The sequence below is a fragment of the Protopterus annectens genome, chromosome 6.part1 (genome assembly GCF_019279795.1).
Source record: "Protopterus annectens isolate FY-2018-M chromosome 6.part1, PAN1.0, whole genome shotgun sequence".
NCBI classification, from domain to species: domain Eukaryota; kingdom Metazoa; phylum Chordata; order Ceratodontiformes; family Protopteridae; genus Protopterus; species Protopterus annectens.
In genome coordinates, this window is record NC_056738.1 from 58,876,760 (window position 1) to 58,895,120 (window position 18,361).

General features: G+C 41.1%; 1 protein-coding gene across 1 annotated transcript in view; it reads right to left on the bottom strand.

Moving 5' to 3' along the window:
- The window catches only part of LRP2 (LDL receptor related protein 2), a 1,335,386-nt gene that overhangs the window by 518,003 nt on the left and 799,022 nt on the right, over nucleotides 1-18,361 (bottom strand). The window contains exon 47 of the mRNA XM_044075346.1: nucleotides 18,225-18,359. Coding sequence (XP_043931281.1) covers nucleotides 18,225-18,359 — 135 coding nt within the window. The remainder of the gene's footprint in view (nucleotides 1-18,224; nucleotides 18,360-18,361) is intronic.

Consider the following 18,361-nt stretch of genomic DNA (forward strand, 5'->3'; position numbering starts at 1 on the left):
TACCTTGAGTATCCAGCAGCATGATCGACTCCACGTGGGAGTCGGTAGCGGCCTGCGACTCTAAAGTAGCAGCCGTCAGGGGCTGCGAAAGTGCCTCACTGAGAACCGGCGACTGGCTTAGGAGAAGCTACGTCGTCGGTTTTGGGCCTCGGTTGTTTTTCTTTTTCTTTTTCTTTGCATTTTTTGTAAACTCCGGTAGTCGGATGGCTATCCGACGACATTTCAGGATAATTAAACCGTCGTCCAAAAAAGTTTAAAGCAAAATCATACTGACACTTAATATTGCGTTGGTTAAATATAGCACAAAACCAACAACCAGTAACGTTGTGATCAGGGCCTAGGCAAGGGATACAATAAGAATGAAAATCCTTATGAGGTATTTGCTTTCCACAAGAAATACAATTATTAACTTTTTCTGACATCGGTCTGGAGCAAGAAAAAAGTTTCCCCAACAGGGTACTTAGCTTTATTAAAGACTTCAGATCTGAAACTCAAACACAAAAATCTCAGGAGTTGGCCAACCGGCACTTGCGAACTGCTTCTGCTTCGGGCACCGCACGGCACGAAAGACTGAAGAAAATGGCATCAGCTGCTTCTTTTATACCCCTGACAACCTGACAACAGGGAAGGGGCGACAGCAGCCGACGCAGGACCCAAGACTTTGGAATTCAGGCCGGCTGAGGGCAACCTGCCAGCAGGATTACCCAAATGTAATGACTGCAACAGTGAAACACGAAGAACATCTACCATGTGACAACACTGTATTAATACCTAGACTATATTACTAAGCAATGATCTTCTTTATACTGTCATAAGGGAGTTCTGGCAGTTTAGCACAGAGGATGAAGGCTATGAGTTATTAATTAGCTTTATCTTGCAGTCCTGTGTTTGAATCCCTTAATCACCATTTGCCAGCTATGTGAATCTGAGCTACTCACTTAACCAGAGAGTGCACCAACATCATCCCTGAGAACAGACAATAAGGTCTAGTGGGTTTAATTTGAATACAGTAAACACATTAGCAAATAATGAATAGCAGTGGCAGTTAGTGCCTTCCAAAACCAAAAATATAAGACTATTTCAGCAGATATCATATCATGGCATTATTGTCCACAGACACTTAACAGAAAAATGAAATGTCAGATCAGAAAATTACTGCCTTTATTTAGCAGCATTTTAGTGTGCATCTCTGCCTAAGAAAGGAAGACTCATTCAGAAATAATTATTTGAAGCTCAATGTGTTAATACGCATCAAAATGATGGAAAATTATCCTGTGCAGTTTGGCTTATAAATATTCCAATTCTTAAACTTCTGTGCATGTCAATAAGTATTACTTACGGGAGATAATGACGGCAAGTGTAGTGATGCCTCACACTCACCACAACAATAAATGCTTGATTATCAGGATCACTGCTGTATTATCATTCATAATGAGTGGGAATTATGACACAAGTGGATATCTGACTATCTGGCCTGACTTACAGAGCTTTATACCTCTGCAGAGAAACGGCAGTCTATTCCCACATCACAGATATCAGCAGGATATACCATATATAAAGAAAGGCAAACATACTATCATTAGTCCCTTTCTGGGTGACTAATGTACTCAGCAACAAATGTGCCTAGACTCTGAGTATCAGGATGAAAGGTAGTTCTACTCTCAAGGTCATGAACTTGAAGCTAGGAGTAGGATGGTATCTCTAGTCTTAGGACTAAGTAGCCTCCTGACTACAGTAATGGAATCAAATAATGATAGGAGAAGGAGGGAAGCAGCCAGCAGTGCGGCAGTGATCCATGTACTTGAACATCTACAGTTATGATAAATATTTTCCCACAGCTGTAATATGTTAACTGTAGGCATCACTGATGCCGTATCATCAATAGCAGGGAGCTAAAACAGTAGTCAAGCTGGCCAGGGACCTTATGAAGTGGACCACACATGCCTTGCAAATTCAGAGGCAAATCCTGAAAAAGATCCAGCTTGTAATGCTAACAGGAAGTGTGGATGGTGATCCAGGTAACTGATGCACAGCTACATAAAGATGAAACAATTCTGAAAATGTCAGCTATAGAAGCTGCTGCCCTTGTACAGTGCACCATGATCCCTACCCCTTGCAGGGTTTTCCCATATTATCAAATCAGAAAGAGATGCAACTGATCAAATGCTTAAAAAGATGGCTTGGACTTTGGTCTACCATTGGTCTGCCCTGTTTTCCTGGTATGAAAGAAATAAACATCTGGTCTGTATGCCTAAAGTCTTTAGTTCTCTTACTATAATATCTCAGTTCTGTTCTCTATGCACATCCACCAGATTCAAGAACTGTTCTACTTTGTGCTGGGGACTCTGTCCTGCTTGCCTTTCAGATCACTGATGTTGAACATTTTATGTGTTTCTCACATAAAACTACTACCAGTGCATTTTTTATTTACTTACCATCAGTGGTTCACTCTGTGTGCATTATTCTCCCATCCTCCACGGCTGTGCAATCATGGAGTTAGTATTTTTAAGCAAAAGGGTGGAGAAGGAAAGCCACCAACATGGGGGTATAGGGGGCTTGTCCCCAATAAAAAAAAACACTTTTATGAGTGTTTTTGACAGCCTATGCCTTTAGTGGGCCCTGACAATATCCTGGGATGCCTTCTAAATAGCTTGAAACATGACTTATCAAGTCACTTTTCAACTACAGCCTTTGCACCATGAGAATGGAGAACTGCATTGGTTATTCCACTTCACAAGGGTGGACCATCAACGTACCCCCAAAAAATACAGACCTATTCGTCTTACTAATGTTATGTGCAAAGACATTGAATGAATTATCAAGGAAGTGGTCAACAAAGACATAGGCAGCTTTCAGACACTGGATCCAGTCCAGTTTGGGTTTGTCACAGGAAGGTCACGCATTCTAACCCAGTGGACTTCTTTGAGAAGGTCACCAAGACAATGTATGAGGGGAAAATAATGCATACTGCCTCCTTGGATATGGCTAAGGCATTCAATACAATACATTACTTGTGATAGTTGATAAACTCACTGAAATGGGCATGAACCCCTACATAACTCAGGATTTCCAGCTGGCTCACAGACAGGACCTGGGAAGTCAGGATTGGTGAGACCACCTCCACTAAGAGACTGGTCACCAGTGGGTTACCTCAGCATTTCATGCTGAGACCACTCCTATTTGGCATCTACTTCTCAAAGATAAAGGCTAATAGTAAGGGCCTTTGACTGACCAGGTTCACAGATGACTGCAAATTGGGAGTTATCACAGAGCCCCCATGACACAAGCATCTTACAAAAGGGTCTAACACAGACAAATGACTGGTACCAAAGTCACAGATTAAAACTCAATGTCAAGAAATGAATTATAGTGCCTTTTGGGAAAACTGCCACCCAGGTTACTCCATTGATAAGACACCCCCTAACAGGTGACCTGGTATTTAGGAACCTGGGAACATATGTAGATGTCAATTTGATCTTTGGCCAACATGTGGCAAAGGTAGTAAGAAAATCATTCTATGTCACCCAACTTATAAGAAAGGCCATAGCACCCAGGTCAAAAAAAGTCACAGTGGCATTTTATTTGCCCCTCATCAGACCCAGCATTGAGTATATGTTTCTTACCAGGGAATCCAGGCTATAAACACATGTTCCTATACAGATTGCCTTAAAGCTCTGTCTCTCTATTCGATTACCTACAGGTTACTGAGAGACAATCTATGCCTAGCATGCAAAGCATTCTCAGATCCAGCTCTGATGGACCTTTTGCACATCCCCAAAGTAAACAGCATGAGAACCACTAGATCCAAGGATTAAAATTTTGCTTGTGGCATAAATAAAACATGTTGGTGAGACAGATATATGTCTCAGAGAACCTCCATGCCCTGAAACAGGCTCCTCATCCATGAGAAGCAGAGTCCATCCCCAACCCTATTTAAGCGTAATTTTGAACAATGGATTGGAAATTGGAAATTCACCCTGGCTCTAGCCCCCATGTCTCTGATAGACAGAGGCAGACAGTAATGCACAAACTAACATATCCCCCACATAACCTCTAGAAAGTGTAATAAAGTTGCTTTAACTGAACCCACAGTAGTTTGTCTGCTTTATCCTGACCAGACGAGTGACATGGTGTCAGAACCAGGATAGAGAGTGCAACTTCTTCATAGGTTCATAGGTAGGTACTAGGCTATTGGCCCTAGGGCCTATATAAGCCTAGCCAAAGGTACCCTGGCTTTCGCCACCCAAGAAAATTATTTTCCTGTGCCACTGTCGAGCAGAGCCACAGAAGTGATCCCGGGGTGAATTTCCTATCTCCCATCCAATCATCAAGATTTTTCTTGAAGAGCGCTAATGAGGAACTTTGTCTGATATAGCTAGGTAGTTTGTTCCAGAGTATGGGAAGTCTCTGGGACAGGAATCTGTCCCTCCAGCATGTTCTGTTTATTTGGTGACAAAGTTTAGGACCCCAGACCATGTAGCTTGTAGGGATTGGGATTTCTTTAAGTGGAGCATGTCTAAAAGCTCTGGGTTTGACATAGATTTGTGTGTTAAGCAGAGATCGCCTCTGAGTAGGTGATATGCAACGGAGTAAAGCTGCAGTTTTTTGAGATGGTCTGCGTAGGGCATCTGTTTGAGGCCAGTAATCCTCTTTGTGAGGTATTTCTGTGGCCTTTCCAGTTGTTGTAGATGTCTTGTGAGGTACATACCAAAAGGGGCATTGTACTCTATAATGGGCCTAATAAGTGACGAGTAGAGGGGAACAATTACCTCATTTTTCCTGGATGTGAAACCTTTTGTGATGAGGTGTGCCACATAGAAGGATTTCCTGACTAATGTGGCAATGTGATTATCAAAGGAGAGACTACTGTCCACCTGTGTCCCAAGGTCTCTTATCACACTTTCAGTGTTAAGTAGACTACCGCCTATGTGGTAGTTCATGGGTACTGAGTTTTTACCAAAAGGGATGACAATGCACTTTTTGGCATTGAGCTTGAGGCCATGGCTTTGACACCAGGCATCTGTCTCAGCGAGGCCCTTTTGTAGGATGTCCACATCTTTTGGAGTTTTGATTATGGCTCCTAGTTTGCAGTCATCTGCGAACTTCGTTAGCCAAAGACCTTCTGTGTTGGCCTGTACTTCAGAGAAGTAGATACCAAACAGGACAGGACCCAGGACTGAATCCTGTGGTACTCCACTTGTCACTGGTTTGAAGTTGGATTTGGAGTCTGCTACTTTCACAGTGTGGGTTCTGTCAGTGAGCCAGTTGGCAATCCATCTTGTGACATAGGGATTTATACCTAGTGTAGTGAGTTTATCTATAATTCCAGAGTGGGGGATGGTGTCGAAAGCCTTGGCGAGATCTAGATAGGCTGTGTGAACCACCTTACCCTCATCTATGGCTTTGGTGACTGCTTCAAAGAAGTCTATCAGGTTTAGGAGACATGATCTGCCTTTTACAAACCCGAACTGGGTGGGGTCCTGAGTTTGGAGATTACCAATGTCATTGTTTATAAGTTCCATGATGATACGTTCCATAGCCTTGCAGACCAGGCTCGTTAGGCTAATAAGGCAGTAGTTTCCGGGGTCTGTGGTGGCTCCCCCTTTGTGGAGTGGGATAACTGTCACTGTGTGCCATTCAGTGGGCACATAGCCTGAGGTGAGGCTATGATTGAACATGGTACTTAGGTGGGGTGCCAGTTCATTCTGTAGTCCATGTAGAACACAGCCTGGGATGTCATCAGGTCCCATGATTGCTGTGTTCTTGGCTTTGGATAGTGTGTTTTTTACCTGTGCAGCCATGATTACAGGAACTTTGCATTCTTCTGGTATAGAGATGGGCCCTTTAGGGGATGACAGGGGGGTAAAGTTAGCACTGAACATATCTGCCAGGATGTTGGCAATATCAGTTGTTTCTGTATATTTAGTGCCATTGTGCTGTAACTCAGAGAAGATCTGAGTGTTGCCATTGAGATTCTTGACAAAGTTATAGAATGCTTTGTGGTTGTCTTTAGAGTCTGTGGTAATTTTGTTTTCATAACTAGCTTTGGAGGATTTTCTGAGGGATCTCAGCTTCTTACTGAGGCTGACCAGGGAGTTTCTCCAATCATGGGATTTTACTCTTTTTTTTTTTTTTTTTACCAGTTTCTTTCTTCTGTTGTAGAGTTTGTTTATGGCAGAAGACCACCAGATTGGCTTCCTTTTTTTTGAGGATAGCATCTTGGTTCTGTTAGGGATTGCACGATCCATGCACACGTGTAAGTGCTTATAAAGTGCATCTGTGTAGGATTCAGCAGTCATACCTCTATTGTCCGTCAGCATGGGTGTCATGAAATTTGCCACTTCTGTCTTAAGAAGCGTGAAGTTGGCTTTGGAGAAATTTATTACTGTGGTTTCCCTAATGGGGGATAGGGGAGGGATGTGGATGTCTAGGGTGATCTGACCAACGAGGAATTGACCTCTGGTGTGGAGCACCGGTTGCCCATGTTGGTAATAACCAGGTCTAGGATATTGCTGCCCCTGGTGGGGGTGTAGATAAGTTGATCCATGGCACTGGAATTTATGAATTCCAGAAAACGTTGAGCACAAGAGTTGGTACATGACTAGTTTTCCCAGTTAATGGTAGGGTAGTTGAAATCGCCCATTATTAGGGTGTTAGGTTGTACCCTAATATTTTCCAGTGTATTAAGAAATGAGGAGTGGGAATCCTGGGGCATGGTGGTGGATCTGTAGCAAGCTACAGTTTGGATTGCGGTCTTGCCCAGAGTTAGTTGCACTTGGATAATCTCAGATGCATTATGCTGAGCAACTAGCATGGAAGTGTGGATATCCTTAATGAATATGGACACACCTCCGCCTTAAGTGTTTTGGTCCAGGTTAGGTGGCCGGAAGGTGTGGTATGAATTATAGCTTGGTAATGCAGGGGTACTCTCTGGAGCCTTGAACCAGGTCTCTGTCACTGCACAGATGTCGATGTTCTCCATTTTAAGGAGTGCCTCGAGTGAGTGCATTTGAGGTTTAGACTTCTAGCATTGAATAGCAATACCCTCAGATTCTTCTTGCCTGTACCTGTTAGGGTGGTGAATTTGTCATTTGAACCTTGCCTAAAAAAGGCACTATAGGGGTGGCAAGAGTCTTAGCCAGTATCTGGAATCCCAGGGGCAACAGCTGCAGGCCATCTCTGGCAAAGCATTGTGGTTCGTCAATCATGTCATCTCAGGCAGACAGATACTGGATCCCCTTAGAATGACACCAGAAGCTTAGCCAATTGTTGAAGTCAGTCATTTGTCCTTGTACTGTGGTATCATTCTGGGTGATGGCAGGATGCTACTCAGGGCTAGGGTCATACCTGCCTGGGCTACAAGATCGTACAGCTCCTCCATGTCCCTTTTCATGTAGTCCAAGGAGGTACATCTCAGGTCATTCACACCAACATGGACAATGACAGAGTCATATTTGTACTTGTTGTGGAGTGACCTGAGTGCATGCGTTATGTGGCGGATCCTGGCACCCGACAGGCAGCTGACAGTAATTTTCTCCTTGTTTAGCCTGGTGAGTGGAACATCAGAGTGCCTGACTATAGAGTCACCTATGACTAGAGTGTTGGGTATGTTGTTATGCCTTATGGGCTGCGGTTGAGTGGCACACTGAGTTTGTGGGCTATGTGTCATTTGAGCTGTGTTGGGGGATGGAGGTTGCTTGTGTTTCTGCTTTGGAGGTCCCTGTTGCTTGGGCAGGTTTTTACTGAGAGCCTCTGTGAATGTAGGTGTGTTTTGTGTTTCTATGTGTGTGTTTTGGTTGTGGAGGTTTTGAGGGACTATTTGCTGAGTGTGGTGTGGTGCAAGTGTTTACCTTCTCCTCTTGACTGTCCAGTCCAGTCTTGGGTGAAAAGAGCTTTGCTTTCAGTTTGGCTATATAAGTGCACCTCTCACAGGTTGTAGTGTTAGGTGGTAGGAGGAGAGGGTTGTCTGTGTACATGAGGCAATTACTGCATTGCCCCAAGATGCCCAGATTCATCAGGTAGATGGGAGAAAACACCGGGAGCTGACCCTTAGACATGCCTGGATAGGTGCTTATTTGTTAAATACTAGAAACTGTTTTCCTCTAGACAGTGAGGAAAGTTAAGTGCTGTAGTAATTTGTAGCTTATTTAGTGCTTACAATAAGTTCTGAACAAGTGAAACAAAGAACTGGCTAGTTCTAAGAAACAAAATTAAGCTAGAAGGCTTCCCTCCAACACAGAAAGGCTTGGAGGCCTAGAAGCCTACAAATAGTCTTGGACACAGCAAATCTATATCCAGACTAGACTTCCCACAGGAAAGGCAGGAAACAAGCTTAGAAATTTTTTTTTTTTTTATTGGAAGGAGAGAAAGGAGTAGCGGAAACTAAGCTGGTTGGCCTTCTCAAATGTTCTCCCTGTATTGGGTAGAATGAGGTAATGACACTAGACTGGGAGGAGGGTCCCAGATCAAATTTACAATAGGGGCGGGCAACTACAAAGCCACCAACTATAAGAACACCATACCAATAACTGCAGAAACCTCAAGCCATGAGGTGCAGAGTTGAAGTTGAAGGTGTACTTTGCAGATTGGGTGATAGTGCTCAAATGATCAAAAAGGGCCAGAAACAAACTAAAGGTAACCAAAACTTGCATGAAAGATTTATTTTGCAAAGAAAAGGAAATGGAACATTTGTAAGGCGCAAAATGCATTATTAATCAAAGGAGTAGCACAAAACATATTACTAATCAAATTAAATGCTTGAAACTACAATATTTGATAAAACTAGCAGAGATATCCATATGGGGCTCAGAATTGCCTTTGGTTTGCACGATGAGCTTGTTTAAAGTAAAACAGGCACAAGAAAAGTATAATGAGCATAATAAGAGATTAAATGGGCATAATGAGTACAACAAAAGGGCAAAATAAGCTTAAAGAGCAAGGCAACTGCATGTTTTTTTAGTAGAAGGCCATGTTTTGGGCATAAACTATTATTCTGCATTGGCCAAAGCCATTCAAAGCATAACTAGAGTTATTTGAAGTATCTCAGAGTGTGCCAAATGTTTGCAGTGTGTGTGTGTGCTTTATTATTACAGTGCAATTATTTCAAACAGTTTGCTGTGTGCAAAGTACAGTTATATTGCAAAGTGCAGTCAAAGTATAGCCATTTTGAAAAGTTTCTTGTGCTGTGTACATTTATTCGCAGAGTGCTGCCATTTCAAAGTGTTTCTCACACTGTGCAGAGTTATTTTGCAAAGTACAGTCATTTTGAAAGGTTCTTGTGCTGTGCATAGTTTATTTGCAAAGTGCATTAATTTTGAAGTGATTCTTACTCTGAGCTTCTTCTGCTGTGTACAGTCTATTCGCAAAGTACAGTCATTTCAGAGTATTTCTTACACTGCTACAGAGTGGTTTCACAAAGTACAGTGATTTTAAAGTATTCTTGTGCTATGGAGCCTTATTGGCAAAGTGCAGTTGTTTCAGTCTGTTGTGCTCTTGGACATAATTACAAATTCTGGTAGATATTTGTGTGTGTGTGCATTCGTATATAATTCCAAGCACCTTCACTACTTTGTGTTGATATGGCAGACCCAGTCCACTTGAGTTTGATCATAATACTGCAGAGAATTGGAGAGTATTTGAGCAGGAATACAATGTTTTCATACACGCAGCTCTTGCTGACAAAGATACAATGGCATTCATTTTGCTTAACTTAAATAGGTCAGAGGCCACTGGGAGAGAGAGCGTTCATTTGTGTATGCACCAGCAGTATACACAGGAGAGGGGGAAACTGCCATATTGCTGTACCAGCTGAATCAAGGGAAGACCTCAAATGCTTGAAATGTAAATTTATAGAAATATGCAACCCCCAGACAAATGTTACATTAGAGAGGCACCTATTTTATACAAGAGACCAAAAGCTAGGTGAAACCTTTGCAGCTTATGTTGCTGACTTGAGAAATAAGGCTAAAAGGTGCAGATTTGGTGACTTGAAAGATGAGTTAATAAAGGGCTGGCTTGTGTGTACTGTTAATAGTGCTGCAGCGAGTAAGATGTTGCTTTGTGACCGTGATTTAATGTTGAGTAAAGCCATAGAGATTTGTCAGATCCATGAGCTCACAGAAAGGCACACAAGCATGCTTACAAGTGATAAGAGCTTAGTTTCAGCAGTCTCTAGAACAAATGTAGACAGCATGTAGCACATGGCAAGCAGAAGCAGGCCTAAGCACATGGCAACTGCAACCCCTGCATGATTCCCAGGGAGCGCCCATAACTTTCTAGCAAGTTTCAAGACAAGCTCAGCAAAACGGACATGCCCAGTGCAGTTATAAGGGTGAGTCAGCAAAACACAAGTCAAGTCTTATTGTTAACTGTCGTAACTGTGGTGCCAATCATGAGTCTAAAAAAGAGAAGAGCTTAGCATTTGGTCAGCAATACCACAAGTGTAAAAAATGGAACTACTTTCAAAAGTTTTGTAAATCAAGCAAGCCTCATTCAGTTATTAAGAAAGGTCACTCAAAAAAGCAAGTTTATCATGTCGAAATCTGCCTGCAACCCCACTTTCTATGTAGCAGGTGTATCGGTGATCGGTGAAAGGGTTAATGCAGTTGATATACTGGCAAAGAATGAAGGATTTTGTACTGCCCTGATCAATGGTAAGCCCATGGAGCTCAAAGCAGACACTGGTTCAAAGTGTAATATGATGTCAGCAGAAACCTTTGCTAGAGTGAGAGCTGGTGAGCAACTAATTTGGGCAATTGTGCGAAGCTTGTTGCTTATGGCGGTGAAGAGATTCAAACCAAAATCTCAGTAGTGCTTTCATACTATTCAACTGGGAACAGCTACAGCTTGCAATTTTATGTAGTTAGAAGACCTGTGCGGTCATTATTAGGTCTCAGAGACAGTTTGAGAATGAAACTGCATTCGTTTAACAAAGAAGTACATCATGTAAGCACATGTCCCAGTTCCAGCTTTACTGACGCTATTTTCTCAGGGTATGCTGATATGTTCAATGACAAGTTAAGCAAACTTCCAGTTGTATACTTCATGAAAGTAGACTCAGAGGTCAGTTCAGTGGTCAGACTAGTGAGGAGAGTTCCAATAGCTATGCGGGACAAAGTCAAAGTCCGGTTAGACAAAACGGTGCAGCAATGTGTGATTTCTCCAGTCACAGAACCAGCTGAGTGGGTGTCTTCCATGGTAGCTGCTCATAAGATAAGTTCAGATGAAATCAGAATATACATTGATCCAAGAAACTTGAACAAGGTATTAGATACATTTGTACATTCAAGGAGATTGCCACCCTCATGCCAAATGCCGCTCTTCTTTCTGTCTTGGACAAAAAGTGTTCATTTTGGCAAGTGATGCTTGATCGGAAATCTTCACTACTGACATTCAGTACTCCATTTGGTAGATACAGATTCCTCAGGGTGCCTTTTGGAATAAATTCTGCCAGTGAAGTCTTTCAGAGTGCAAAGGAGCAACATTTTTCAGGCTGTGTGCTATAATAGTTGATGATTTACTGGTTGGAGGTAATGGTGAAATAGAGCTTGACAGAAACCTCAAGAAAGTTCTGGACAGGGCATGTGACATGAACTTAAAGCTCAATCCTCTGAAATGCAAATTCAGACTACCAGAAGTTACTTATGTAGGTTATTTATTTACCAGTACAGGCTTATGAACAGACCCTTCTAAACAAGCAGTCATTCTTGAGATGCCAGCCCCAGACAAAGCCCAAGCCTTATAGCGTTTTCTTGGTATGGTTAACTATTTGGGCAAATTTATCGCTGATGTTAGTGAGTTATCAGTACCTTTAAGAGAACTATCACTCAAAAATGTTGCCTGGTCATGGTTAGAACAACACCAGAGAGCTTTTGATAATCTCAAACAGCAAACTGCCAACCCACCTACACTGAGATACTCTGATGTCCACAAACCAGCAATTCTTTCCTGTGATGCTTCAAATTTCAGTCTTGGTGCAGTTATTCTTCAAGAGGGCAGACCTGTTGCCTATGATTCTAGAACTCTTACTCAAAGTGACATGCAGTATGCTCAAATTGAGAAGGAAGTTTTGGCAATTGTATTCACATGTTCGAAGTTCCGTGATTATATCTATGGCCGAGTTATCCAAATAGAAACGGATTATAAATCTCTAGTCACTATCTTAAAGAACCTAATGCATACTGCTCCAGCAAGACTGCAAAGAATGATGCTTAGATTACAAAAGTAGAATTCCAAAATGGTCTATACAAAAGGCAAACTTCTTTATCTGGCTGATGCCTTATGCAGATCTCCCAGAAATACCACAGAACAGCTAGATGCAGAGAGTCTTGACTTTGATGTCATGGAAATGCATAATTTTTCTACCATGAGACTTGATGAGCTAAGAGATCATACAAATACCGATCCTATTTTTCAAAAGCTCAACCACTTCATCAATGTTGGATGGCCATCAAAGCAATCCTGTGTACCGCCAGAACTTTATTTTCCATACAGAGGTGAGATGCTGATGGAAGATGGTATCATTTTCAAAGGTCATAAAGTTACTTTTTCTACTTCCTTACAATGTGGATACATCCAGATTTTGCATTGTGGCCACCCAGGTTCCAATTCTACCAAAAGAAGGGCTAGAGGACTAGTATTTTGGCCTTCTCTAGCAAAGGACATTGATAAAGTGCTTTCTTCTTGTTCAGTATGTAACAGTACTAAACCACATTTGCAAAAACAGCCATTTCAGCTAAGCCAGATTCTTGAACTACCTTGGCCAACAGCAGCCACTGACATATTTGAGCGGAATAATCAGCATTACTTAGTGTTTGTAGACTTTTAATCTAAATGGTTTGAGATTGATTTGCTACCTAACTTAACCTAATATCCAGTGCTGTTATTACTAAGATAAAACATCATTTCTCAGTCCATGGTAGTCCACACAAAGTTATTTCTGATAATGGTACCCAGTAAACCAATCAATTGTTTCACAGATTTCCAAAAGAGTGGGACTTTATCCATGTTACTAGTAGTCCTGAATACCCACAGTCGAACGGCTTTGCTGAACATGCAGAACAGAGTGCAAAGCAATTACTAGACAGGTCAAAGCATGACAATACTGATATCTTCTTGAATTTGCTTAATCTCAGAAATATATCCCATGACAACCTACTTGGCTCACCTGCTCAGAGACTTCTGCCTAGGCAAACCAGAACAACCTTGCCTATCAGCTGTAGTTTGTTGGTGCCTACTGCTAAATACAACAAAACAATCAAAGACCAACTTTTTAAGAAGCATTCCTTTCAGATGTCCAGCTATGATAAAATGAGCAGATTTCTTCATCTGTTGAAAGAGAAGGAGAGACAGTGAGGATGCAAACGGCGAATGGGTTAGAACGAATTGGTCAAGTAAGAGGTATATGTGCCGAGCCGAGATTCTAATTAGTGGAATCTGAGAATATAGAATACAGGGCAAATGGCAGGCATCTTCTCCCTGGGTCAGAAATGATATTGCAGCATCATACCTGTGATACAGATTCTAGATCTCAGAGCAACCCTGACAATGTTCATACTGAAGAACATGTCTCAGTATCCATTCCCATTCCTGATGATGTCCCAGATGTCCCCAAAGTTGAACATTCCTTGAAGACAGTCCCCATTACTAGATTCAGTTCTGACTTTTATGTCACATGATCAGGTTGTATTTCTAGACCTATTGTAAAATACACAGCAATCTGGACATGCTTGTTTTATGCATGTGTAATTTTGTTTGATTGCATGTCAAAGAATTAGTTCTGTATAACTGCCTGTCAAAAGATCATTTCTGTGTAATTGCATGTCATTGAATACTGTTATTTAGTGTACAATCTATTTCTCAAAGAGGGAAGTTGTAGAACAGAGTGTGTGTATGTAACTTTAAGAAGCATTTCCAAATGTAAGCACATGCATATGAATAGTGAAGCCTGCGCAGGCAGCAGTGCCATTTTGAGAAAACAGCCAGAGTGTTAACATGTATGAATGTGGTAGTCAGTCTGTTTATAAGTTTATTTAAGTTACAAAGCCTCATTCCTGATGTGTTTGTGTGTAATAAAGCTGCTTGAACTGAACCCACAATCGTTCATCTGTTTTATTCTGACCAGATGAGCGACAATACCCCCTCTTAATAAATGCCCATGCTACATAGGGACAAAATTGGGTTGGGTTACACTGCAAGACTTATAAAGGCTCCAGTGGTCATTAGTCTAGTACATACCTATGACTCTGTGGTCAGTTTTTGTGCAGCTAAAGCTTCTGGAGCTGAAATCTGGGGAAACATGGATGTTGGAAAGTTGGCATCCCTGGGAGCATCTGACAAAAAGATGGATCTCTGCAGCAGTATCTCTGACAGACAGATCACCAAGAAAATATAAATCATAATTTATAGATTCTAAACTTAACTAGGCTAATGAATGCAAGATAGCACAACGGCAATGAGGGGAACATTGATGCTTCACAACAAGAGGTTCTTCAGTATTCAGCTGGGGTGCCTTTTGTGCAGAGTCCGTATGTCCTCCCTGTGTTTGCATGGGTTTTCTTCAGGTATTTTTCCTCACAAATGCCAAAGACATGCCATGTAGACTGCTGACTTCTAAACGTGTCCATAGGCATGTGCCCTGTAGATTATGGTGGTTGTTTACGAGGTCACTACAGAAATCGGGTGTGAATGGTCAGTATAGCTGGATGGAGTGAATCCAAGAAGCAAGATACACTGGACAACTAGGGTTTCCCTATCAGCGGTCAGTGTGATTGTTTGATTTTGTATTTCTTCAGAAGTGTTTGCTGGTTATGGACTGAGGCTGTGATGTAAGTCAATAACTATAGCAGATACACCCTTAGAGTGTTTCTATTCTCATACTTGGTCATCCATGACCTTAATATATTTATGTAAGTTGAAGTAAGGATGGTGCGAAATCAAAGTCCCCCAGATAAGAGTATGAGGGACAGATCTCTCTGAAAAAAACACTGTTTCAGCTCTTTTGCACTTAGTACCCTGGGGTGTTCAGTCATTGTGATTGATGGATTACTGTTGTGTGGTTTGTCATTTAATCTTTCATCCTAGAAGCAACATGTAACAATAGTTACACAGGCATTTAAGTCATAGTATTAGTGATGTGGGCACCAGTCTGATATATATGCAGCTAACTAGTGCAGCTACAACTCAGTACACCCACATTATATCTAATCTCCCATTAGTAATGATACTTTAGGATCTTTGCATTGCTACTCACAATGGCATACAAAGTTACCTTTAGACTTATTTGGTAATGAGTAGGAAATAAGTCCAATCTGTATTACCAATTACTGCAAATTGAGACAAAAATTTTCTGACTTAGGCAGACTACTGAGGAGGCTACGGAGATTCGTGGTACAAATCCATCTTACAGCTCTGCCCATTTTGTCATTATTTTTGGTACTCTGCATCTAATCCATTCCCATCTTTTCATCTAATGACCCTCTACAAGAAGCCAGATAAGTCCAGTTTCATGCTTACTAAATAAGCAAATACATAGCTAGATGCACCATCAGACAGGCTGCAGTTATAATTATGAAGCCATGGCTGGTAATCTGAGTAACAGACCTGACACCACAAAATAAGTGGGAGTGGGAAGTCTGGGATTCAACAGCTAAACAGCGGTTCATCTATCTCAGAGTAAGTAATGGAGGCTTCTACTGCAGACGTTTACTCTACTGAACATAACAAGACTAACTAAAGAGATATACATGTTTGGGTAAGGTAGACAGTTTTCATGCTTTGCATATGTGACATGAAAGTGCATCCAATGAGTAGAAGCATTGATGAGGAAATCATTGGCAACTGTTGATGACATAATGTATAGTTATCTCTCATCTTCGGTTATCATGGTAATATGTCTGGTGAATGAAAGGTTAATCATTCCACAGAAAGGAGGGAACCCAAGTGAACGATCTTGGACTCTATGAAATGTAAGACCAGGGGAATAAACAAGGCATTAGGAATCTAAATATTCAGGTCGGTGGTGAAAAGCAAAACAAAACCAAAAAAAAAGGAACAAATAAATGCATGCATACATACAGATTATGCAGCTACAAAGAAAACACCCTTAATCTACAGTGCTGAAGCTACTGTGCAAACAGGACTTCATTGAAATAACATCCATCTCCACACTTCCAAACTACTTTCATCATTAGTGTTTAGAAACTAAGTAGCTGTAACATAACAAAACATAACAGACACTTTAAACATATTTAGGTTTTATGTACACAATTATTTAAAATGGTTAGAGACAATGGAATTGTTAAAGGTACAATTTTACTGATTCTATGAGCATTGTAATTGCCTCAAACTAAGCTGAGAAATCAATTTCAAGCATACATTTCAATAGCCAAGAATTTCACAGAATGTCCAGATTTTTGCCTCATATGTTTGGTCTGTTCCTCATAAAATTTGAAGTTTTCATGAAAATCATTGAAGACTGAAATCCCTAAATAATGACAGGCATTTGTACTTCAGATTTCACATCCTTCAGAAAATGAATGCCAGTGCAAAATTTGTTATTCTAGTAACTTTCTACAGTAAACTCCCAGTTAATCGGCACCCATGGGGATTGGTAGATGCTGGATAACTGTTGTTTCTGGTTGCTTGAAAGTTACTGTTAAAAATAGGTCTGACTAATACTGTACCCAAAACTGTTTGGTTTGATTTGTTCTCAGGTTGGGAAGAGAGGGAATTTATTCCTATCTGCCTTTTGAAAACTCTAAAAATGTAAGGTATGTTTCTGCGGGGGGGGGGGGGGGGGGGACAAAGTGCAACACATGAACATTGTACTGTATTTCTTTGATATTTTTTTGCCAGTTGTTTGAGTTCTGGTTAACTGAGAGTTTACTGTATATATATGAGCAATATTGGAAACTGATCTCTAATTTTGGGACTTTGTTCCCCCATTCATTTCAGCTTTGTTCAGAATGTTTGTGCAAAGAGGTTGAGAGTTACATTTTAAACCACACAAACAGATTAGAGCTAACTATATATTGATGTGCTCAAGAATGATTTTTAAAGCTTTGCAGTGCATGGAGCGTGCTGATTCTGATCTGATATTCAGAAAAAGACAAACCAGTTAAATGCCAGAGTGGCATGTGACCCAGCCTTAACAAATGTTAAACACACCCTGCTTATTTTGTTAAGGTCAGGTCTAGAGGTTGGTAGTAAAATCTGCCTGTACTGACCAGCAAATGACAGAGGCAGAAATAAAAGATTTCATAGATTCATAGGTTGGTACTAGGCTATCGGCCCTAGGGCCTATACAAGCCTAGCCATAACAATTCCCTGGCTATTTATTCCCACAGTATTTACTTCCCTGCCTGCCTGCTGTCTATACCAGTAATGTGTCTCCAGCTTCTCAAACAAACTCGGCTGTTAAAATAACAGTATGCAGTATCATACATTTCCTGAAGAATATGCACTCTGAAAATCAAATGGATGTCATTATTTAGTGACTTCAGTCCTTGGTTTGTCCAAAAACCATAGATTTTTATGAGGAAAGCCAGAATTATGATCAGTTGACATATCATAACCTTAAATGATGTGTTCTCGACACTTATGCCAAGATCACTCACAAAGTGAATTTCTTGGCATCCATGTTGAGAACATGTCTACTTTGACCCATCAAATTAATGTTTCAGCGAAACTCAGTTTTGCTAGTCCGGTTTCATGAAAGTGCATTTCTCCAGAAATGCACTTTTGCAAAACTATAGTTCATGGAGGTTGTTGTTGGAGATCGCTGTAAAGTGGGGATAAGGGAATTTTCCCTTTTCCCTACTGTAGTGCGATCTCGGAGGTGGTATATATTAGTAGCGGGGTGGAGGGGGGCTTGCCCCCCTGCATAATTTAGTGTAGTGCATTTTTTTTTAATTTATTTGGTGAACTGTATGATACTTTGGCAAAACTGAGTTTTGCTGAAACGTTAATTTGATGGGTCAAAGTAGACATGTTGAGAACACCTAATAAGTGGGTTATGATTGGTGAACCGATCAAAATCCTTTATGTTGCACTTTTGCAATACTGAAGGTAAGTCCATTTCCTATATCAGTTTTCCAATAAATAATTAGCATCTGAGCACAAACATATTTAGTTGCAAACATTTCCCTATTATACAGTGATCCAATATTTTCCATCTTGAAAACCTAAACTGACCATTTTCTTTCCAGGATGTTATAAGCACGTACCACAATTGTGCCTTTGATCTTCATCACTCATGTCTCCACAGTCATTGTCGCCATCACAAGTCCAGCTTGCAGGTATACACCTGCTGTCATCACACCTGAACTGATCACTTGCACATGTCCTCTGTGCTGGAGGCTCT